Source organism: Equus asinus, chromosome 9 (genome assembly GCF_041296235.1).
Source record: "Equus asinus isolate D_3611 breed Donkey chromosome 9, EquAss-T2T_v2, whole genome shotgun sequence".
Lineage (NCBI taxonomy): Eukaryota > Metazoa > Chordata > Mammalia > Perissodactyla > Equidae > Equus > Equus asinus.
The window spans coordinates 29,489,238-29,513,078 of record NC_091798.1 but is presented as its reverse complement, the minus strand read 5'-3'; the positions used below and the strand labels follow the sequence as shown (position 1 = coordinate 29,513,078).

The following is a 23,841-nucleotide window of genomic DNA, read 5'->3' as shown; positions in this document are numbered from 1 at the left end:
GCCTCTGCTCACACACCTTCTGGAAGCGGCACTCTACGTCCTGGCCGAGCCGGTGCTGTTTCTGCACAGCTGCGACCCTCAGAAAGCTCCTCTTCGTGCTGAGATGGGCTCGACCTCTGCATCGCTCCCACCCACTGGTTACCTTTCTGTTCCCAGAAGCCCACAGGCAAGCCAGTGCCTTCTGCCCAACGAGAGCCTTGCAGAAAGTAGTCACTAAGGGCCAGAGTCTTCTCATGACTAGTGAACACAGTCCCATCCCTTCAACTGTTTATGGTGGGCACCATGGCCAGAGGGAGCTTTTCAAAATGCAAAGCTAATCTGTCATGCTGCTCTTTAAAAGGCCTTTAAAAATGTCCAAGGACTGGTCATCATCCTTAAGCCCCCTGCCACAGTCAGCAAGGCCCTGCCTGGCCTGGACCCCCCCACCTCCCGACCCTGCCTTGCCTGTCTCTCCTTCCCCACCTTGTTCTCGGCTCCAGCCACAATTGCCTTCTCTTGATCCCCATTCGGCCAGAATTCTTCCCTCCCTCCCACCAAGGCCTTTGTATGTCATTTCTCTGCAAGAACATCTTCCACTCCTTCCTCTTCACCGAGTGAATGCCACTCCCTCTGCGGGTCTCCACGCCAAGGTCATTGCTCCCCGTCTAGGTCAGCTTCCTCGGTTATCTCCTCTGACAGACACCTGCTCTTCTTCCTTCTGGGTGCTTGAGTGCAGTATGCCTGCTGGTGTGACTCTTTTTTATTCATTTCTGCCTCACTCTCTAGACAGGAAGCTCCATCAGGACAGGGACCACACCTGCTTCTGCTCTCTCGGCTCCCCCAGCCCTCAGCCCAGCTCCTGGCATTCAGACACTAAGTTACAATGAATGAATGAATGGTTTCGATCCCCTCACCCTGGAGGTACTGTCCCTTTCCTCTCAACACTGTTTCAGAAAGCTGGGCCTCTCCTCCACCAAACTCAGAATGTAGCAACACCATCCCCCAACTGGGGCGATCCTGGCAGATAAGAAGTTGTCTCCCCCAGGGGAAGACAAGACCCAGTCCGAGAGATCAGGATCACCTGGTTCCGTAGGCCTGGCTGTGGGCGAGTCCATCACTTGGGAGCTCTGATTGTGCATCCCTCCACAGGCCGGCCGCCAGGTGTATTCTGGCTGCAACAAAACTGGGGCTTAGTGATCAATAACCACACTCGAAAATGAGAATAGCAGCTACTGTGCCAGAAGAGCACTAAATACATACTAATCAAGTATAACTGAATCCTCTCCCCAACAACCCAGATTGCTACCCCCATTTTACAGGTAAGGAAACTGAGGCTCTGCGGGGTTAAGTAATTTGTTGAAGGCCATCCAGCTAGGAAAGTGGCCAAGCTTCAATCTGAGTTCAGGTCTCTATAATCCCAGAGCCAATCTCCTAAGCCCCACACTACACTCCAGTGTTTAAAGAAGATGTGTGCAAGGAATGGTCATGGGGGAGAAGCTGGAAGAGAGGCCAATAGGAGCTGCTGTCATCGTCCAGGTGATGTGGCAGACGGATTGGAGAGGATGGGACAGGTGACGGCAGCTCTTTGAAGAATGATAAGCAAGGAAAAGAAAAGCAAGCAAAAAAAGAGAAGAGAAAAGAAAAGGAAAGGAAGCTGAAATGGAAAAGAGAAGAAGAGGCAGGGGAGAGAATGCATGGCGAGGATCTGGTACCTGGTCACAGGTGGGGCTATGAAATAAAGTTGAACCCAAACTCATCATGACCCCCTGGCCTGGCTAGCTGGAGGGAGCCCTTCCCGCCCAACTCTCTTCCTCAGCCTTTCCTGTCTACACCGGTGACCCTGAGCCCAAGCTTGGGCTGCAGTGTCCTGCCCCTGGGATGGCAGGGTGGGCCCCGACATCTGCCGTGCACTGCACCGCTGTTCAGGAAGGAGCCGAGGATGCAGTTTCTGCCCCCTCACTTGACCCTGCCCTCTGGAAAGAGTCTGAGGTGGCCTCTGTGTGTATCCCAGAGTGAAGGAGGGGCCAGACTCACCAGATGAAAGAGGCGTGAGTTGGGGAGTGGGGGCGGGTGCTCCATGGCCATGGGGGGTGGGGGGTAGCGGATCTGGGACCAGTCGTCAAAGCCGTGGTGTGGCATCCTGGCTGGTAAGGGCGGGTACATATAGGGGTAGGCCCCGCAGACGTGCTCCGGGTGGGGCTCCACGTGGTAGCGCTCTGCCGAGGCCTGCAAGAAAGGCTGACGTCTGGCTCTGGCCTGTGACAGGCTGCACAGGCCATCCCCAGTGACACCCATCGCATCTCCCATTCTCTATTTGGAACTTAGTTCTCTGAAGGCAGGGACATGGGCACAGTGGCTGGTACACGGGGACAGAATATCAAGTGATGAGAGCTAACGTGCCACGAGCACTTACTCTGTACCAAGTGCTAAGTGCTCTCCCTGCACCCCCATCCGTGAGTGGGCCCCTGAGCAAGCGCGAGCCCCCATCAGACTGCAGACCCTGAAGAAGGCGAGACGAGGTGAGTGCTGCGCGTCTCTCAGGCCTCCTCACCTTCGCTTTCCTCTTCTGCTGTTTGAGGGCTTCTTTCGCCTTTTCTTCATCTTTGAATGCTTTTAGCTGAGAGGAGGAGGGAGAGAAGGCTGTTGGCACAGGTGCTTCCTGGCCAGGCCTGGACCCAGGGCCTAACCAGCCTGGAGGGCTGACTGCTGATGCACACGGCCACCAGCCTGGGGTGTCCTGCCTGCCCAGCCCCGGGGAAGGGCCTGTGGGGCATGCACAGCGCAGGTTGGGGGCTGCAGGTTAGGGCTGAACCCAGGTCAGGAGGGCTCCCGGGAGCTTCTGTGCTTCAAAAACAGGATTACTATCTCTTAGTTCCCCGTCTGCGAGAAAGTGGGCGCCTCGGGGCCAATTCCTAAATTTGCTCTTTAAGGCATCAAAACTGAAAGGGGGCAGGGTTTGCTGAGCTACACAGAAGTCCGGTGGCAGAGCTGGAAGAACCAGTGAGTGTCCTGACATGCAGTCTTACCAGGGACCCTCCAGTCCACGCCCCATCCCATGAGGACAGGCCAGTTGCCTCTTGGCAGGTCCAGCTGCTCTCACCTGGGCGTTTGACATGGTGACCTGGGCCTGCAGCTTCTCCACCTTCTTCTTCAGCTCTTCCTTCTCCTCGTTCATCCGCTCTCGATCGCTGCGCTCCCTCTGGAAATCCTCCTCAAAGATCTTCACCTGGAGGCGAAGGCGGGGTGAAGTGAGCGAGGAGGGGCAGTTCTGAGTCGGGGCTCGGAACCGGGCCTGCTGCTGGGAGTCACCGTGGTCAGAGCTGGTGTGACCCCGTCTCGACGTCACGGTGCAGAGGGGAATGGGTGCCCCCCCCCCCAATCCCTACCCACAACTTCTAACAGAGTACTTCTGGGTCCATCTAGTTTACTTTCCGGGATTCAAAATAGGGCTTTATTTGAATAAAGGATGCATGGGGGAAAAAAATGTCAAAAGTCACCCACCAGTCCAATCCTTTCATTCTGTTAAGGCCCACAGAGAGGCAGGGGCCACAAGCCCAGAGTGTGGGTGGAGACTGGAGCTCAGGTCTCTCTAGTACCTACTAGTCTCCCTCGTTAACAGAGAAAGAGCAGGCTTCAGGCCCAGAGCCTTCAATGGGCAAAGGCACTTGGCCAGAATTTGTGAGCACCCTTCCATCTTCATTGTATTTATTGTTGGAGTTGTCATCTATTTATTATAGCAATGCTGTCTTCCATTTACTCCAGCAAAAGTTTTCTTTACAATGATTTTTTTTTTTTGAAGATGATTAGCCCTGAGCTAACATCTGCTGCCAATCCTCCTCTTTTTTGCTGAGGAAGACTGGCCCTGAGCTAACAGCTGTGCCTATCTTCCTCTTAAAATGTATTTTTAAAATACTGGTACATGATAGCCCAGTTGGGGCATAGAGATGGCTAAATCATAAAGGTGGTAGAGGAATGACCTAGTTAGGGATACACTGCTGGAAAGGATAGACCCATAACCAGACAGGGGTCCTGGCCAATGGCCAGAGCATGGAGTACTAACTACAGCTCCCACCGAGCACCTCCGCTCTGGCCTCCTGCCCCAGCCTCACCTGCTGTTTCAGCAATTCGTTCTGCGTGACCAGCTCCTGTTTCCTCAGGAGGGCTGCAGCTCCTTCCGGGCTCCCAAATGCAGCCGATGGAGATGATGGGGAGGCCTGGATGCTCAGTGCTTCCTCCAGGGCCTGGGAATAGGAAGAGAGGAGGCGGGCCCATCAGCAGATGCCCGTGAAGTCAGGCCCCATTGAAGGGGTCATGCTCAGTGACCCCCCTCCTGATAATAATGATAATAATAACCACCACCCAGTACTATTTAATAAATGCAACCCTGTTTATTAACACTCGACACACATCATTTCACCAAATCCTCTCCCCAGTCCCATGAAGAAAAGACTATGATCATCACCCCCATTTTACAGATGTGAAAATTGAGGTTCAGAGACCTGAAGTGATTTGTCCAAAGTCACACAGCTAGTAACCGGCAAACCAGGGCTTCAGACTTAGCATGCACTCTTAACCAGCAGCCTAAACTAGAGTCCGCACGTAGAAGGGAGAACCTCCCCTTCCTTGAGCAGGTGTGCCTCAATTCTTAGCACCAGACCCAGAAAGAATATTAAGTCCTCTGGGGGAAGCTTCAGTGTCCCCGACAGCTGCCCTGCCCTGAGGTTCTGCAGCTTCCGTGGGACTCTTTGGTTTGAGCAGCCCGTTCCCACGAGCCAACCCTTCCAGCCTCAACTCTTCTGTAGACTAGATTTTAATTTCAACTGATTTAATATTTTACCTTTCTAACCCTGAAAGTGGGCTGAAACATCACCAAACAACACTTTGAAAAAAAAAAAGAAAAACTCCCTCCCATTCTACCGGCTCACAAAATCCTTCCCTCTGTGTAAAGTGTCCTCACATCGTCTTAAAAGGGTTCCAATAACTGGCTTTCTCTCTCCACCCTGTGAACCTGTTACTCAGGAACTTTGGAACACCTCTCAGGACTGGCCACCTGCATCACCGCCTGGACTCCAGCCCGCTGGACGGCAGGGCCTCTGCCCGCCATGCGTCAGCACTGCCCACAGTGTCTCCTCGGACAGTGGGGAGACAGAGGAAATGCTTCTCAACTTGGTCCTGGGCCTCTGCTTGGTCTCCTTGACTCCCCCAGCTCAGGACAGATCATTCTTTTCTCTGAGAACAGGTCCCAGGGGCCCCAGCCTTGGTATAATCAATGTTTATCAAACACCAAAACCAAACACTGGGCCAGTGAATGCAAACCCAGGACAGAGCCGCAGAAGCAGAGTGAGGAGGCGGAAGGCAAGGCAGACAGACAGGACGGGGGAAAGACTGAGTCACAGACGACAGCTCCTCCAGGCCTCCGGGAAATGCTGCCTTTCAAGCTCCCTCCTGTCAGCTGGCTCCCTTAACCCCTGCCCTGGAAGGTGGGCAGGGCTAGAATGATTCCAACCAGGGTTCAGATAGCAAAACTGAGGCCCAGAGAGGTTACAATGGCTAAGTGGGGACTAGAACCAGGCCCCAGCCCTGGCCTGGCCCACTGCCACTGGCCGTGGCTCAGAGCACTGCTCTACCCAGCCTCCACTCCGGGCGCCCATCTCCCTGGGTCCCATTTCTCAAGGGCAGGAACCCTTCAGCCTGTGCTCATCCACTGCCTCCAGTGAGTATTTCCTGAACACGTGCTGGGTGCCAGGCGCCAGGCGTGGGGCCAGGTGCTGGCGGTACGTGCCCCGGGGAAGACGTGCACCTCCCCCCACCGGACGGGAAGACAGAAGGTTAAATAAGTCATCCCGAGAAAATGCGGGAAGGGTACGAAAGAAGATGCTGGTGCTTTGGGCACATAGAAAAGGGTGACCTGAAGGAGACCCAGGGAAGGCTCGCTGGGGAAGTGGTGTTAAAGCTAAACCTGGACGGTGAGAGGAAACAGCATGTCCCAGGGCTGGCGGCTCAGCATGTGGGGAGGGAAAGGCAGAGGCGGCGAAGCACAAGGCCACACAGAGGCCCTCAGTGCCCGCACCCTGACCCAGGGGTTGCCCATCTTGAGCTGAGGGTGGGGGACCCTGGAGATGGGATGGGCATTGTGGCTGGGCTCAGGGAAGCCCTGCCCGCCCACTGGACTGGGGCCAAGGCCCCCACCTTGTTGAGACGCTGGATCTCCTTTTCCTGGTACTCCCGCTGCCGGGTGAGCGGGCTCAGCTGATCCTGCAGGTACTTGACCTTCTGGCGCAGCTCCTTGGCCTCTGCTGTCAGCTGCTCCTTGTCTGTCTGCAGGGAACACAGGGTTGGTGAGCAGGAGCCTCTCCAGGAGGCTCAGACTCCCCGCACTACCTGCCCCCACCCCCAGCCATGCCTCCTTTCGCTGCCACTCTCAGCAGTCCCCACAATGCTCACTCGCAAGGCACGGTGGCTGAGAGCAGTAACGCCCAGACCGTCCTGTCCTCCAAGAGGCGGCTGGTGGAGTGAAAGGCCCTGGTCCTCACACCGCCTCCTCCACCAGGGAGCTGAGACCTCAGGCACTGTCACAGCCATCTCTGGTCTAAGTTTACCTATCTGCCATAGGTCATGGGGTCTCAACAGGAGTCATGGATGGACTTTGGGTCTGTGAGCCCCAAAAATGAATGCAAAATTTTGTCTGTGCAATTTTCGAGAGAGAAAAGCCGAGAGTTTCTACCAGATTCACACAGGGGGCTTCTGTGACCTACAGGAAGTGACAAACCATGGAGAATCTCTAAAGAACCTGTCAGCTCTTACAGTCTCTGAGCCTAGAGGAGGGAAGGCACTCAAAGAAACAAACACTGCATAAGGAGAAAGTGTCCCTCCTCAGAGAAACAAAGTTCTGTGAGGTTAAAAGAAAGAACACTACAGCTAAGAAGAAACCAGGGAGAGCTTCAAGGTGGAAGCACTGCTCCCACACCACTATGGAACAATCAGGGCTTCTTCAGTGCAAGGGCCTCAGCTGGAATGCCCTTTAGAGAGCACCAAGTCCTAGCCCCTTTAGACAACCAGAAAGGAATGTTCAGAGAGGGGAGGTGACTTCCCCAAGGCCACACAGTGACCTGGGGCTAGAACCCAGGTCTCCTAATTCCAGTGCTCTCTCTCTCTCCCCCTGCAAGTCCAAGGAAGTGTTTAAAACAGGGGACGGCAGTCAGACTGCTGAGGACAGCCTTGGTCAGGACTTGTGGGAGTTGTTCTGGACTCCCCACTTGAGAGGCTCCAGATGGCCTCTACCGCCACATGTCCTGTGTCCTCGTCTGCAGGGCCATGCTCTGTCTTGACACGTCCCACCTCTGCCCCAGCTGAGAGGGAGGAGCTGTCAGATTCCAGGGACTTGTCTCGCCTACTGGTAGGAGCCAGGGGAAGGGACCAAAGAGCCGGGGTCCGGCTGCGAGTCACAGGGTGTGACTGCACACGAGAGAAAAGACAGGCAGTGTCCTTCCCAGCACACATCTTCAGGGTGAGGAGTGGCCACCGAGCAGGCTGGCCACTGAGTTAAGGCTCCCGGGTGGCACATGCCAACAGGAGGGGACTCTGAAATGTTCATGAAATTTCAACCCACGGTGAAAACGTCCATTTCTAAGTTTGGCAAAGGCAGCCCGTGTCCAGTTCCCACAAAGCAGAAGACATGTCAACATAAATAAAACCTCCTGAGAGTCTGGGGCCAGATGACCTTTCCTCTTTAAGCTGCAACATGACACCTGCCTTGGCTGCTATCAGTCATACGCATGACAAATCAGAGGCTCCTTCTTCGGGGGACCTATTCCTGGAGCCCCCAGGCTGAACCGGGTCCCCCTTATGCCCTCTCCCTGGTCCCCGTCACCTCCTGCATGGTACCTCTACATATACTTCTGCTTGTTTGCAGCTGTAATTAGTTGTTTAGTGTTTCTTCCCCCTCAAGGGTGGGCTGGACTGTTGACCACTGACTCCCTGCCCAGCACAGCACCGAGTGCACGATCTGCTGAACCAGGACTAGACAAATGAATGCAGGAAGCTTTGTCTGATATGTTAGCCCCTCCTGCACAAACGGCCGTCACTACTGCAAACATCCAGCAGCACCGCCCTCATGAGGGTAATCCAGCAGGCCTGCCTGCATCTCTCCTGTATTCTGTGCTTCTCTGCACAGTCCCCTGGTCCATAAGATTTTAACTCAACCAAAAGCTCTTCTCTAGGAAAACAAGAAAAAAGGAAAAGCAACAGGCAATCCAATCTCCTCAATTTTCAGATGGGAAACTGAGGCACAGGGAAGGAAAGTGCTTTTGCCTACAGCCACACAGCCCTCTAGCATGGGAGTCCGACTCCCATCCCCAGCTTGTTCACTCCACTGGGCTCCCCACTAATGCGGAGGGCAGGGCAGGCCTCCCGCGCTGAACCTCAGGGACCAGCAGCCACACTTGCCTCCTCCATTTCAATCTTGGACTTGGCCAGGAGGAGCTTGCGGTCAAAGTCGCGCTGCTTCTGCTCCCGCTCGGCCTCCAGGTCAGTCACCTGCTTCTGCAGGTCCGCCAGCTTCTGGCGCAGCTCAGTGATCTGGGTTCAGAGGCAGGGAGAAGGAGTGTGTGAGAGCAGGAGCAAACGTCCACGGTGCGAAGCTGCTGGGGAGGAAACAGCAAGCAGGAGCCTGCGGATGTCCCCAGAGCGCAGCCGAGAGCCACGGTTCAGGCTTGAGTTTCCAGAACCCCCACGTTACCTTCTGCTCGTACTGCTGCTTCATGGACCGGAAATGCTGGTCCCATTGCTTGTTCACTTCCAGCAGCTGTGGGGCGAGACGGGGGTTAGCAGGAGATAAGCAGAGAAGCCACGAGGAGAGTCAACTCCACATGGACCAGCTTCCCAAGGTGCGTGCAATGTGTGCCAACGGTGGCTGCAGACGCTGTCTCAATCCTTCGCTTCTCAAAGACACAACGTTCCTCAAAGCAATTCACCTTTACCAACCGCCACATTGTATCCCTGCCAGGAAAGTGAGACTAATACCAAGACACAGAAACAGTACACAATTATGGAACACACACTTCTTCAGAGGGCAATTTGGGACTATGGATTAAAACTTCAGGGACCGGCCCTGTGGCACAGTGGGCAAGTTCGGCACATTCCACTTTAGCAGCCCAGGTTCGTGGGTTCTGATCCTGGGCGCAGACCTATGCCACTCGTCAGCCATGCTGTGGCAACAACCCACATATAAAGTGGAGGAAGACTGGCACAGATGTTAGCTCAGGGCTAATCTTCCTCAGCAAAAAAAATAAATAATAAAACTTCAAGTTCACATTTTCTTCAACCCAATAATTCCACTCTGAAAATGTAACCAAAAGAAGTGCTTGCACAATTGTGCAAATATATATGTACAAGGCTGACCATCTTGGCAATGTCTGTATTACAAAAAAAGTCTGGAGGAGAACCTAAGCATAGAAGCTTGATTAAAGGCATTGTGGGACAAACAGAAAATGGAGCACTGTGCAGCTGTTAAGAAAATCAAGCATCTAATACATGGCCTTGTTTCTAAGACGACACTAACTATCTGCCATACTCTTATTGTAACAATTCCTCCAGGAGGAAAAACAATCCTACATCATTAAATACATAAAACCATGGGAAAGGGTATCCTAATTTCAGAAACATTAACATATGATAAAGAGTGCTCAGAATTCAAAGACTATAGTACATGTTTAACATATAAACAACTATCCTCAAAGATATGGTTAATTTTAAAGAAAGAAGAGTGGTCATCTGCAATGCAGTACATATCATTTTTTCTGCTTATTTTTAAAAACAGATTATACATTAGTAAGTACACAGAAGAAACTGAGGAATATGCAATGAACTGCTAGTAACTGTGGTCATCTCTAGGAGGTGACATTCTCGATCTTTCTATCATGAGCATTACATTACTTTTGTAATCAGAAAAAACACCTACAGCAAAACAAAAAGAAAACTACAATGAATATGCACGTAGACAAAAAACTAAAGGAGGTCTGACTTCCCACTGTGCCGGGGGACCAGGCCTATAGGAAGGCCCAGGGACCTGGAGAAGGACCTGAGCCGGTGGAGAGGAGGGGCTGAGAGAGCAGACGGGAACTGGGCTTCCACCTCCCGTCTGGGAATACAGGCCTGGGGGTGGGAGACGGAGGAGGAACATGCACGAGGCACAAGGAACAGCCTCAACTTCTGACGACTTCCAGCCGGTTAGAAGCAGTGCTGCAAGAAGGCTCGGATCCTCTCGTTCTCTGACAGTCCCTCCCTGAACCAGCTGTGTGGTGACAGATGAATGCCAAGCCCCCATTCCTGATGCTGAAACTTGCCTACTTTATCCACCATGCAGGACTTCCCACGGAGCCTTCCTAAAGGACCTTCCTGCCAACAACTCCAAGCCGTGCCCCAAACGCCGCCTCCTTAGAGTGACCCCTGGGGGCAGGGGGACTGATCAAGAAACAAGAGCCTGGGACAAGGCAGCAGGTCTTCCCCATGGGCAGATGGCTCGGAGGTCACCATGGCAACTCTCCACAGTGGCTGGGACCAGCCAGGCAGCCAGGGAGGGCCTTTATCTTGCCGGTCCCAGGAGGGCAGAGGGGTCTTCCCAGACCACCGCCTCCCCCTCCCGCCACCTACCTCAGTGCGCTGCTGCTCCAGCATCTTCACCTTTTTCTCAGCTGCACCCAAGGTCCCCATCTCTGGGGTCTTACTTGCTGTCACACTAGCCTGGGGAGAAACACAAAGGGGCCTTCAGCAAAGCCTCAAATAATTCTCTCACCCACTTTGCGCTCCTCCAAGGCCCCTCACCCCTAAGGCCTAGCCCTTGTCTCCCACCTCTCTATCCTTCCACCCACCAGGACACTGCCACACACCCAGCCATAACTAAGCCCCCTTCAGGAAGTCTATCAAAATCATTACTCCCCCTCCCTGACCCACAGTGGCTGCCAGACCCTGCCCCCCTCCTCCCCTCCCCACGGCCACTTCTTTCCCTGCTCAGGCTGTGTCTCCAAGGCACTGCCCACTACCCTCCCCTCCCCCCAAACAAATCAGCTCCAAATCCTGTGACCTGGAAGGCAAGAGTTATATGTTTTTTAACATCTCATAAAATGTTTATTTTAAAAATGTTTTTAGGGGCCGGTCTGATGGCGTAGTGGTTAAGTTTGCATGATCCGCTTCAGTGGCCCAGGGTTCACAGGTTTGGATGCTGGGCATGGACTTAACACTGCTCATAAAGCTATGCTGTGGTGGCATCCCACATACAAAATAGAGGAAGATTGGCACAGATGTTAGCTCAGGGCCAATCTTCCTCACCAAAAAAAAAAGTTTTTAGAAAGATACAAAAATAAAGATGTCTGTCTATGTGTGATGGGTACCCATACATGAACTTCCTAGCTCTGTCCCCTGAGAGGGCCCAAAGCAGTGACACTCCAGGAGCAAGGAGCACACCTTGTGCCCAAATCTTGGTTTCTAAATGCCATTCTCCAACAAAAAGAAACAGGGCTCCCTGGAGAAGTGGTTAATTCCAGGGCTGGAGCAGGGAAAACAGAAGGCAAGTTCGGAGCATCTTATGGTGCCTGAAAGTAAAGAAGTACTCAATAACGATACTAAGAAGAAGGGCATGTCAAATGGGCACAGGAGACAGCTTGAAAGAGCTTCTTACGGCCAAAGGTGGAACAATTTGAACAAGAAAATAAATCACGATAATACGGATTATAACCCAAAGAATAAAATAAATATCCTTGAGTCCACACTGGTAGAAAGGAATAGTTAAATAACAAATAAATGGGGGAGAAGGGACGACTCTCCCTCACAGAAGAATTCTAGGTAGCGAATGAAGAAAGAACGAGGGAAATACAAAATCGCACTAGAATGCTATGGTAATCATAATTGCAACAGGTGCAGTCCACCAACGGATGCTAAAATGAGAGAGCCGAAGTTTAAGAAGAAACAGGATTTTCACACAGTCTCAAACTTCCTCCTCAAAAGTAAATATTTATTAATTACAAAGGGAAAATTAGTCACTTGTGGTGGAGAAATCTGACAGACATCCCCTTAACCGAGTGACGGAGGCTGACAGTAATAAGACACGCTGACCTCACGCGCCCCCGACAGGACGCACTGCGAGGGCGCGCTGTCACTCCTGTGGTCGTCCTGCCCGAATCCAGAACCTCAGTCGAATCATGAGAAAACACCAGATAAACCCAAACAGAGGGACATTCTACAAAGTACCCGGCCAGGATAACTCAAGAGTGTCAAGCTCCTGAAAGGCAAGGAATGCCTGGGGACTGTCACAGACAGGAGGAGACTAGAGCAACGTGACCACTGAATGCGGTGTGGGCGCCAGGACTGGATCCTGGGGCAGGAAAAGGACATGAGTGGAAGCCTGGTGAGAGCTGAACGAAGCCTGCAGCTGCAGGCAGGGTGTTGTGCTGGCGTTCACTCCCAGATTTTGATCACTGATCAGGTAAGATGATAAGGGGGTAGGGATATGGGAACTCGCTGGACTGTTCTGGCAACTCTTTCGTAAGTCTAAAGTTATCTCAAAACAAAAAGTTCTAAGTTTTTTCTTTAAAAAATAGGAAGGGCTGCTTTGAAACAGCAGAACAAGGCTAGGAGCCCAGAAGTTGAGCCCCAGCTCCACCTCCAAGGCCCTGCATGATGTAGGTCGAGACCCACACCCTCTCTGGGCCTTGGGACAAGAAGATCAAACAGGGTGGTCTCTGAAGGCCCTGACCTCTGATACCCTGGGGGACTGTCAGCACTTGTCCTGGGGTCGCTGTCCACATTTTCTATTCCTTCCTTCCAGTCCACACTCCCCTGTGGCTTGGGGTGGGGCCTGGGGACAGAGCTTGTGAGGCTCAAGCGCCCCCTACAGGCTGAGGTCTGTAAGCACACCACAGACCCAGGGAGTGAGGGGAGCGGCTGGGGGAGCCCCCCACAGACCATCGCCTCCTTTAAGACAGGCGAGAGATGGGCCTGCGCTGAGAAGCCTGCTGCCTCCTGCAGGGAAGCTGTGCTTAGCATTACTGGGGAAGGAGAAAGAGGGGATGACTGGCTTATGGGGGAGCACTCAACCTCCACAAAGGAGAGGAGTCAGCCGGCGGGGCTGCTGGCGCCAAATCTGCCATTAAGAGCAACTGGTAACATTCACTGTTCACCACGTGCCAGGTGCTAAGCGTGCTTTACATGCACCACGTACTGAATCCTCCAATCCCCCTTTAGGGCAGGTATCATCATCTCCGTTTTACAGAGGAGGAAACTGAGGCCGGAGAGTTTACGTAACTTGTCCAAGGTGGCCGCACTCACAAAGAGCTGGAGCTGGCATTCAACCCACAGGGGACTCCAGGGCACAGGTTCCCCACTGCCCGCACGGCCCACCTCCTCTGGGACCTTCCTGCCTGGTGGGGCGGGAAGAGCATCTGGCCTTTCCGGGAGCCAAGTGCGATGAGTTGATACTAAAGGGTTGGGAAATGTGAAGAAGCCTGCCCCTAGCACTCCAAGCCCCAGGGGAGCTGAGGGGCGCCCACGAGTCACTCCCACCAGAAGGCAGACAAGGCAGGCTGGAGGGGCTTCCCGGGCAGCGATTCCGAGGCCATTTATCTGCATGTGTCTCTGCCCTACCCCATGTCTGCCTGATGGCAAGTGATGCAGGAGTCTTGATTACGTGATGTCACATGACCTCTCCGAGCCTCCTGCCATAGATGTGTCACAAGGTAGCAGTTCCAGCCCTGCCCACCTTACATGCAGAGAGAGGAGATCCAAATGAGGTAATGGATTTGCAAGTCCTGGGTCAACTCTACATTGCCACATAGCAATAAGAAATTAAGTAATTAGCATAATTACTACTATTACATAGGTGTGGGGTTTGTTGAAGATGTGAAGTCCTGCTGCGCAGCCATTAAACCCCATTAAAGGGGAAAATGTGTCAGTTAAAAAGTTGGGGCTCAGCTCTGCAGCAAAGGGGAAGGCACAGGCCAGGCAAGGGAGGCGAGTCAGCTCCTGCTTGGGAACTGGATGTGAGTCATGGCTGGGAGCAGCGTTGGGAAGGGGGCAAGTGGGCCAGCTCCGTGGCATCCCCAGGCTGTGCCAAGGTTGGCTGGTGCCCTCCTCTCTCCATGTCGGAAGCTCCAGGATGCAGTCCCAGGAACTTAGCAGAGTCGCTGAGGGCCTTTCTCACCTAGCAACCTAATTCTGCCAGTAAGATCTGAGATGTTAAACTGCCTTTTGGGAGCCACCCTGTAAGAGAGACCTTGATCAATGGGTTTAGGGAATGTGCCCACACTGAGCAAAGGACTGGACGCCACCTTCTAGCAGCAACGACCAAAGGGACTGCAGCTATTCAGCCTGGAGAAGGGGCGTGTGGGGGCCACGGAGCCACGGTCACGGCCAGCAGCCTGAACGTGTGTCCCAGGAAACGCCATGCTCCATGTGGCTGAAGGCAGAATAAAGGCTGAGGAGTGGAAGCTGCAGGGAGGCGGATGTCAGGACAAGCTGAGGAAAAGCCATCTAACAACTAGAACCTTCTAACCGTGGAACTAGCTGCAGCAGGAGGTACTGAGCTCATCGTCACTGAAGGTGGCAGCAGAGGCTGGGCACCAGCGATCGAGGAGGCTGTGGAAGGAGTTTCTGACCACATACCTGCTGCTGTCCGGCCACCCCCTTCTTGATCGCGCCTTCCATCTTTGGCGAGCCTGGCCGCCCAGAGGCGCCCTCTTTGCCGCTGCTCATCAACAACTTCTTGAGCTCCATGTTTTCCTCCCTGGTTGGGGGCAAGGAGAGAGGTCACGTTGCTGGCCCTGGGTCAAGGAGGCTGGGGGCCTCTGACCTACTATTCATCTGAGTTGCAGCTGAGTCCTGGGGAATAAGGACCCTGAAACCTGCTCTCGGGTAGAACCAAAAAGGGCATCTGTAAGCCACTTCGCTGGCAATCTGTGGGCTTCCCAGGAGTTCTAGGACAGAGACTCTAGAACCCTAGAGGGGTTTCCCCAACTGTGGATGTCTGTATACAAGTGATCTTCAGGATGTATCCACACTGCACTGAATGACCCTCGGTCACACTGCTGAGAAAGTTACACCCTCTCCAGATCTCTTCAAACTTCCAGCATAGAGCATGGGGAAAGCCTCAGTTTGGTGCCAGGAGGTCTTGAGCACCTTTCTAATACCTACTAGTCTCCCTCGTTAACAGAGAAAGAGCAGCCTTCAGGCCCAGAGCCTTCAGTGGGCAAAGGCACTTGGCCAGAATTTGTGAGCACCCTTCCATCTCCATTGTATTTATTGTTGGAGTTGTCATCTATTTATTACAGCAATGCTGTTTTCCATTTACTCCAGTGAAAGTTTTCTTTACAATAATTTTTTTTTTGAGGATGATTAGCCCTGAGCTAACATCTGCTGCCAATCCTCCTCTTTTTTGCTGAGGAAGACTGGCCCTGAGCTAACATCCATGCCCGTCTTCATCTACTTTATGTGTGGGACGCCTGCCACAGCATGGCTTAACAAGCGGTGCGTAGGTCTGTACCCAGGATCCAAACCGGTGAACCCCAGTATAATAATTTTAAGTAAAAACACGATTCAAACTAAACTCTTAAGTAAATAATAAGGTAGGTGATACTGGACATAATAAAGGTGGCGATGTGGATTAAGGTACGACTGGAATATGGAAAATATTTCTTTTTTTTTTTAAAGATTTTATTGTTCCTTTTTTTCCCCAAAGCCCCCTGGTACATAGTTGCATATTTTTAGTTGTGGGTCCTTCTAGTTGTGGCATGTGGGACGCCGCCTCAGCATGGCCTGATGAGCGGTGCCGTGTCCATGCCCAGGGTCCGAACTGGTGAAACCCTGGGCCGCCGAAGCGGACTGCATGAACTTAATCACTCAGCCACGTGGCCGGCCCCTGGAAAATATTTCTTTAAGTCCTATTTGAAGGCTTGGTTTCCACATAATAATAGAAAAACAGAGAAGGTAAGTGGCTTTCCCAAGGTCACACAGCGGGGACTTGTGCTATTGCCTTCTAATCATGAGTCTGTCCTCCAACCTGGATTTTGGGATTCATGGATGGAGTCATTATGACTATAAAAACCTCAAAACTTTTGGCCATCCAAAAGTAAATAAGTATATGCTGATTCAAAATGGCCCTGTGACCCACTAGTTACACATTATCGTGGCCATACTTAAGAAATTTATAGGGGGCCAGCCCGGTGGCACAGTGGTTAAGTTTGCACGTTCTGCTTCTTGGCGGCCCGGGGTTCGCCAGTTCAGATCCTGGGTGTGGACATGGCACGACTTGGCAAGCCATGCTGTGGTGGGCATCCCACATATAAAGTAGAGGAAGATGGGCACGGATGTTAGCTCAGGGCCAGTCTTCCTCAGCAAAAAGAGGAGGATTGGCAGTAGTTAGCTCAGAGCTGATCTTCCTCAAATAAATAAATAAATAAATAAATGTCATTAAAAAAAAAAGAAATTTATATTCTTTCTCTTTCTGTCGATTCTAAAATAAGCAACAGGAAGGGGAGAAAGGGAGTGGCAAGTCCTGGCTATAACACAGAGCTCTCCTGCATGTACCTGAGCCCAGCTAGCACCCAGCAGATGATTCACCCAAATGATCTCAGACCACAGTGCAGGCAGGAATTAGAGCCACTCCAGTGAACGGGGAGCAAGGAGGCCCAGGTTCTCACCGTGAGCCCTGAAGCAAGTCCCTGCCTCTCGTTAGGCCTCGGTCTCCCTCTGCACAATGAGGGGTCTGGCCCGCCTGCTCTCAAAGGGCCCTTCCAGCTCTGACAGTCAAGTTGAGGGGTTCTCAAGTGCGATCCTGGGCCCACCTACATCATAACCACAGGGGCCCGTGGGAAAACGCAGACGCCCAGGTCTCGCCTCAGACCGGCTGAGTCAGAACCTCGGCAGGGGAAGGAGGAGTGGGAGAGTGAACTTGTAGTGCCTTCCCCCACCCTCAGTGATCCTGCACGAAATCCGAGCCCCACTAGCCCAGATGAGGAATCCGACCAGCCTCAGGAAAACAGAGCAGGACGGGTGGTGGCCAGCAGGGGGCAGCAAAGTCCTGCGTCCTCGCCAGCAGCCAGCGAGCCGCTGTAAACAGGCCACCGGGCAAGCTCCCGAGGAAGGAGTGCAATTTGTACACACCCTTCTGAAGCTCTCTAGGCACTTTATGAACAGACGCTCCCCAGGTATTAAAAGGGCCAAAGAGGAAATGCCAAGGGACCCAGGTAGAAGGACCCAGAGACCCATCACCCAAAGCAGGGCTCTGGACACAGACCTCGGAGCCCTCACTCCAGAGACCAGCGCCGCGCAGCACGGCCTCCTCCTGCCCACCCCGGGGCCTCACGCCCTCCCTGAGGAGCCGGGACTCACCGCAGCCTCTCGGCAGCCTGATCCCGCTGCTCCAGGCCCTTGTCCAGCTTGGCCTTCAGGGCCTCATTCTCCTTCCGAAGCTGCTCACACAGGGTCTGCAGGGCAGAGAGGTAGACGGGGATAAGGGAAGGGAAGGGATGCACCCCAAACGCATGCTGATGTTGGAGGACAGGGGAGGGGCTGCAGTCAAGCCAGGTCCCAACACTTACCCCCTTTGCCTGGCCTCACCCAATCCCTCTCAGGACGGCTGGGAGCCAAGCCGCGAGGCTCATCCAGGCCCTCTACACATGCTCTCCCTCAGGAGCCAGCGGTGAGGACGCCTGACCAACAACCAGCCACAGGGTCTCCTGGTCCTCCAAGGCAGAGAGCTCCATCCCTCCTCCTCCTTTACTGCTGTTCCCACAGCCTAGAACACTCTTCGCCCCCCAGCCTTCCCCAGACTGACTTCTACTCCTGCTTCAAGTCTTAGTCTAAATGTCACCTCCCCAGAGAAGTCCTCCCTGACTTCCACATCTCAGGTGTTAGGTCACCTCCCTTATCCTCACTCAGCCACCTGCTCTCACCCTTCTTGGTACTCAGGACAATTAGAGCTAAAGAACTGTTTGGGTCATTGTTCTTAATAACCCTCCCCAACCCCCCCCCCACTAGCCTGAGACGCCCCCACGGTGCCCCCGCAGTCTCTTGTCCACTGCCTGATCCCCAGCCCCAGCTCAGGACCTAGTACAGGTCCACACTTAACTGCATGAAGGAAACCACAACTGAACGACTAAGTGGCCAAACGAATGAACGAACAAGTGACAAAGTGAGTCCCAGGAGGCCTGCGAGCTCAGCCGATTTGGAGAGTGTGCGAGGCTTCCCGTGCCGTCGAACGGCAAGTCGGAAGACAGGGCGCCGGGTCGAGACCTTGGCCAGTTCCTCAGGAGTGGCTCAGGCCTCCTTCACCCCGAGACTCAGTTCCCTCCTCTACAAAATGGGGGCAACCATTCCTTCCTGCCTCCTTTCCAGGGCTGCTGTGAGCACAAACAGGACCATGACGGTGTAAGCGCCTTGTGACCTGCCAGGCACTCGACAACATTTGAGGACTTATGCTGGAAGGGCTGCAAGGTGGGGGGCATGGAGAGGACGGCCAGACACAGGGCCTCACTGATGGGGAGGGAAGGGAGGCGCTAACTAGTGACGCTGAGGCGCCATGTCAGTCCTAAGTGACCCAGTCTTTAACAAACACGTAGCGAGCACCCACACGTGCCTCGTCCATGGCTGGGCGCTCCTCCCCTCCCTGCTCGTTGGAGCCTCACAGCTTCCCCAAAGCTACGTAATGCGTCTCTATTTTAAAGGTGGGCTCATGCAGGTGAAATAATTTGCATGAGGTTGCACAGCTGTTAAGAGTCACCGCTGGGATTAAACTCCACCTGTCAGACCTTAAACTGGTGTCTCTCTCCCCCGTGATAAAAGAGCAGAGAAGGGAGGCAGCGGCCTGTGAGCTGGGCTGGCGGCGGAGACTGGAATTCACCAGACATTTCACCCGCTTCTTCCATTTCCATTTTCCAGGCGACCGTGTGACTAGTTCTAGCCAATGAAAGAGGAATGGAAGTGACAAGGGTCACTCTGGGCTGGCCCATGCACAATTCTCTGGTCTTTTTTCCTTGTGTCTATGGCTATTGCTGCCTCACATTCCAAAGGGCATGAGATGGTGGGGCCTCCGTCAGTCTGGGCCTCTAAGTAAGCATGGAGCAGAAAAAAGCCCCTGCCACACAGAATAAGAGGGAAGACTTTTATGTTATCGAGGGAGATTTCAGAGTTGTTTGTTTCCACAGCAAAATCTAGCCCTTTCTGACTAACATAAGAGAGACGGGAAGGCTGAATGGAGGAGACAGCCCAGAACGGGAGGGTGGTCGGGCACGAGGGATCCGAGGCTGAGAGAACAGAACACTATTCTGACTGGTTCCAACGCCCAGCAGAGGCCCTGTGCCGTACCTGGATTTGAAAATGTTTGTTGAGTGAACCAAGAAACAAATCAATGAATGCATAAAGAAGAACCGGATTAATCTGCCTCCACCCACAGGCTGGGTAAATACCCAGGATGCCATGGCCCTGGGCGAGGCCTCCCAGAGGACAGAACACCCTGCTCCTGGTCACTGTGGGAAGGCCAGGACAAGGTCTCACGTGCTGTTCACCCTTCCAGTCTAGAGCACTGTTTCCTCGGAGTCCCTGGGTAAACGCCCTGGGCACAAAGCAGCCAAAGTAGAGAGGGCATCATCTTAAGGCCTTCAAAGGGCTTGACATAGCTCACCTGTGTGGTCACCTGCTCATTCATTTGTTCATTCACCAAATGCACATTAAGCACCTACTAAGTGCCAGGCACTGGGCTATGACAGATGTACATGCCCCCCTTGTGAGGCTCACATTCTAGCAGAGAGCGCAAGGAAAGTACACACAACGTAAAGAAACCACCTAAGAAAACACGCTCATTCCAAACTCTGACAATGGCTAAGAAGGAAACAAACAGGGGCCTGATGTAAAAACAACAGAGGTCGGCAGGACCCCTTTTACGAGGCCTGGTATCGATGCCCTTTTCAAAGCCAGAAAGCTGATGCTCGACGTGACCCCGGGCAAGCGATGCACCGGTTCACCCCACAGGGCTCGGCTCTGACACCTCAAGCCCCGCTCCAGGACGCGTGTCCCTCCAGGCCTCCCCTGTGGCCCCAATCACTCCTCCTGCCCGGCCACTCGAGGTGGGATCGGGGTCCTGAGCTCTCCCTGGAGTCCTCTGCTCCCCATCTCTCTCCTCGCACCTTGTCTCCAGCCAGGGCGTCCCTCCTGCTCTTGTCGACCCAGGCCCTTCCCAAGGTCACACATGGTGGATCCCCCTTCCACGGGGCACGTGAATGTCTGCCGATGTGGGGGAGCCCACAGACCAGTGACTGGCAGAGGATGGTCTGGGACAGAGGAGGAGACTTCGTGATAGCTCCGTCACTAAGGTGACAGGTGCTCAGGTCCTGAGCAGGTCCTCTCCGAGCCTCAGTTTCACCATCTGTGAATCCTTCTCTACCCCCAAACCCTCAAGGCTAACATCCCCTTACCAGTATGAACGACTGATGATAAAATCCTCACAGTGACCACGTGTCAAGCACTTACTGTGTTCTAGACTGGACTAGGTGTTCCATTTAATACTCACAGCAAGCCCCTGAGGGAGGCATTCCCAGCCGACAGGGATAGTGAGGGACAGGGAGGATAAGTGACTTGTCCAAGGTCACACGGCAATAAAGAGTCACCACTGCAAACCCTACCAAGAGCAGCAGAGCACTGTCTGATCTAGAGCTGGAAGGGGAGAGGACGGCGCAAAAAGACCGGGCAGGGATCCGCCCTGCTGACACAGGGTGGCTTGGAGTTGGAATCGCCTCGACGGCACTAACAACAAACTAGAACCCAGGACCGTACGCCTCCAAGGCCTAGTCTGGCCCAGGAAGGAAACGTGACCTCATTTCCATGGCACAGGGAGGGTTATGAAAGGCAGCCCCCTCCATCGTGGAGGCAGAGAGGGATGGTAGTTAAGAGCATGGACTTTGGAATGTGACAGATTGAGGTTCAAATCCTAACTGCACCATCTACTAGATGGGTGACCTTAGACAAAAAAAATATCACCTCTTGAGGGCTGTGTCCCCATCTGTGAAGTGGGGATAATGATGGTCCTACCCCAGGGGGCTGGTCCTTGCCCCCTCCCTTCTCCTGCCTGTACATCAAAAACAAAGGCAGGGCTGCCGCCGACCTGCCCACCCACCATTTCCCAATTTCCTTCCTCTTCCTCGTCCCTTCCCACAACTTCTTTACCCTGCCCACTACCCTAAGCAAGAAGCCCAAAGTTGGCCCCCAGCATCACCCTCAGAAGCCCCCTGGTACCCAAGCGTTCCCGGGACGACCTGGAGGAAGCCGAGGGGAAGCACCCCTGCTGAGCCCAGGCACCCTGCCTGATGGCCTCACCTGCAGGATGGAGGTGCGCTGCTCATTCTTGTGCACCTTGGAGGCCAGCCGGTTGAACTCGAGGGCCATGCGGCCCAGGTGGGTGAAGAGCTGGCTGTGGTCCGGCTCCTCAGCGCACACGCTCAGGGTGGTTTCCAGGCGCTGCAAGTGCAGCATCAGGTTGGTGTCCTCGTGGGGCAGGGGGTCCAGCTCCTGGAGGGGTGAAGGGGACATGGATCACTCTTCACCAGGGTCTGAGTAGACGTGGCCAGCCATTCTCCCTCTGCTTCCCCATTCCTCGTGACTCAGTTTCCCCCTGTGATCCCAGCTCAGCCCAGGGAAATTCTCCAGTTACGCAGGTTCCCTGTCTGTGGCTGACTCACAGGGCAGGACCTGGGCCTCCCAGGCCGCAGGCTGGCTTACCAGCAGCGGAGCCACCCTCCTCCCACATGCTGGGCCTCACTGAGTGCCTGTGGGTAAATCACTTGTCCACTGGGCCTCAGAATGCTCATCTATGAAATGTCCACACACCCTTCCCGCCCTCCACCTCACAGGGCGCTTATGAGGGGACTGACACTTGGAAGCAGCACGCGCAGGAGAGGGGTACCAGTCTATACACAGCACTGCCTCTTCTGCTGAGGGAGTCCTGACCAGGGAGCCACACAGAAACCAAAACAGTCCAACTTTTATGTCTGTACACATGTCTTCCAGGGAATGGTCCAAGCACTCACCAGCTTCTCAGAGGACCCAAGACTCAAACAGGCTAAGAATCATAGCTCTAAAGAGTTCAAAGAATCGCAACCTAGTAGAGTACATGAGAAAGGAAGCATCCTGTGCGTAGGACAGCCCACTCTTGACCATCACTCAATCTCTCCCTCTTTCTCCACCTCCCCTCTGTCTAGAATACTCTTATCAAAGACAGTGCCTTGGTTATGCCACCACCGTGCCCAAGGCCCACAGGGGCACCTGACAACTAACTGCCAAGCCCAGGCCCCCTGCCAGGCGTCCAAGTCCTCATCTTCCTGGCCAGAGCCCCACGCACCAGGCCCTGCGGCTCCTCATTCTTCCCTCCCGCAGTGAGCCCTCTGTTCATGTTTCCCCGCCCTGCCCACGCCGCAGCTCCTCTAGCAGGCTTCCCCTAACATCCATGGGAGTCACAGGACATCAGAGCCATGAGGGGCCTCAGGGTGCAGGCTGGGAAACCAAGCTCTGGAGAGACGGACCCTGCCCCAAGCCACCCAGTGAGTCAGTGGCAGAGTCAGGACTGGAACTAGGCCTCCTGACTTTTGATCTGGTGCTCTGTCGCACTGACCTCTGAACTCTGCCACAGTAGAAATGCCCCAAAGCCACACCATGGCACTCTGTGAATGCCCCTGTAACATTGTGAGCACCTTATTCTAATAGGAGTTAACGCTGCTACCTCAATCCTGCACTCAGCCCCCCAATGCCTCTTTCCACAAAGGATCGGAGGTGGCGATGCTGCTCTGTGTATGGCTCATGAATTGCTTTATTCCTCTGATTTCTCCAACGAGGGCGACAAGCTCCCAGAGGGGCAGGGAGGCTGTCTTGTCTTTGCTCAGCACAGCCCAGGCACATGGTGGGGATAGGATGAACTTATTAACAAGATGAAGTTACTGGTCTAAGATCAAAGAGTGAAAGATTTTCTGAGCAGGGTCATCTTGCCTCCTCAGCCAGCTTCTCAGGGCCCTTAGGGACCAGACAAAGGGACAGAACTTCCCAGGATACAAAACACAGAACCTTTCTAATACTCAGAGCTGCCTGGTGTGGTGATGAGCCCCTCGTCACTGAAGGCATGCTAGTGTAAGCTGGATGACCAGACCACTTGATGGGGAACTTGCACTGGGGACCGACAGACACAAGATGCAATCAGTGAACCAAATTAGCAACATTTGTCCCTCAAATCCTTGGTGGAACGAGGCAGCGGGGACCAAGGCGTCAGTGAAGTAAGGTCAGCTCACTTACTGCCTACATAACAGACAAAAAGTCTCAAAGTGGGGAGGGAGAGAGAAGGAGGAGAGAATAAGACTTGAAGACTTTTGAAGAATGTTCCAGACCTTTTGCCCTTGCAATGGTTCTCCAATAAGCCTGCCACTGTAAGATAAAGCAGGACATCACTGGAATAAAGGCAGCAAGTAGGGTAAGGGACAGAATGAGGATGCTGGGTGGACAGCCCCGAGCTGGAGGAGTGAGAGAATGAGTGTGTGTGCACGTGTACCTGTGTGTGAAACGTTTAACGTCCTACCTGGACGCCCTGAAGGGGAGGCTGGGAGGAACAGCACGCCTGCACAGAAGGGGAGGTCACCTGCCTTGAGCCGCTCTGGGCCTCTCGGACCCTCTCCACTCTACCTGGGCTCGGTGGCCCGAAGGCTGAGTCACAGTGTGTGAGGTGCCCTGCATTGGTGGAGACAAGGGGGCTGGCACTGTGCCCAGGCTTTCACAATGGCCGGGTGCCTGTGCGGCCCAAGTCGGGGAAGTCACCAGCCAGGGATTTGCATATGTGAGCGAGAA

At 53.7% G+C, this 23,841-nt stretch overlaps 1 protein-coding gene across 18 annotated transcripts in view; it reads right to left on the bottom strand.

Annotated features, from left to right (window-relative positions):
• The window catches only part of TNIP1 (TNFAIP3 interacting protein 1), a 50,968-nt gene that overhangs the window by 1,289 nt on the left and 25,838 nt on the right, over positions 1-23,841 (bottom strand). For 4 of the 18 annotated variants that reach the window (XM_014834399.3, XM_070518040.1, XM_014834398.3 and 1 more), the window contains 12 exons: positions 21,334-21,525; positions 17,356-17,450; positions 14,632-14,752; positions 10,630-10,719; positions 8,717-8,782; positions 8,425-8,556; positions 6,169-6,297; positions 4,089-4,220; positions 3,080-3,205; positions 2,531-2,596; positions 2,014-2,205; positions 1,061-1,151 (listed from right to left, as the gene is read on the bottom strand). In XM_014834399.3, the coding sequence (XP_014689885.1) occupies positions 1,061-1,151; positions 2,014-2,205; positions 2,531-2,596; positions 3,080-3,205; positions 4,089-4,220; positions 6,169-6,297; positions 8,425-8,556; positions 8,717-8,782; positions 10,630-10,719; positions 14,632-14,752; positions 17,356-17,450; positions 21,334-21,525 (1,432 nt within the window). Of the gene's footprint in view, positions 1-1,060; positions 1,152-2,013; positions 2,206-2,530; positions 2,597-3,079; positions 3,206-4,088; positions 4,221-6,168; positions 6,298-8,420; positions 8,557-8,716; positions 8,783-10,629; positions 10,720-14,631; positions 14,753-17,355; positions 17,451-21,333; positions 21,526-23,841 lie in introns of all 18 variants that reach the window. The other 14 variants (XM_070518044.1, XM_014834402.3, XM_070518038.1 and 11 more) reach the window with 5 other exon arrangements.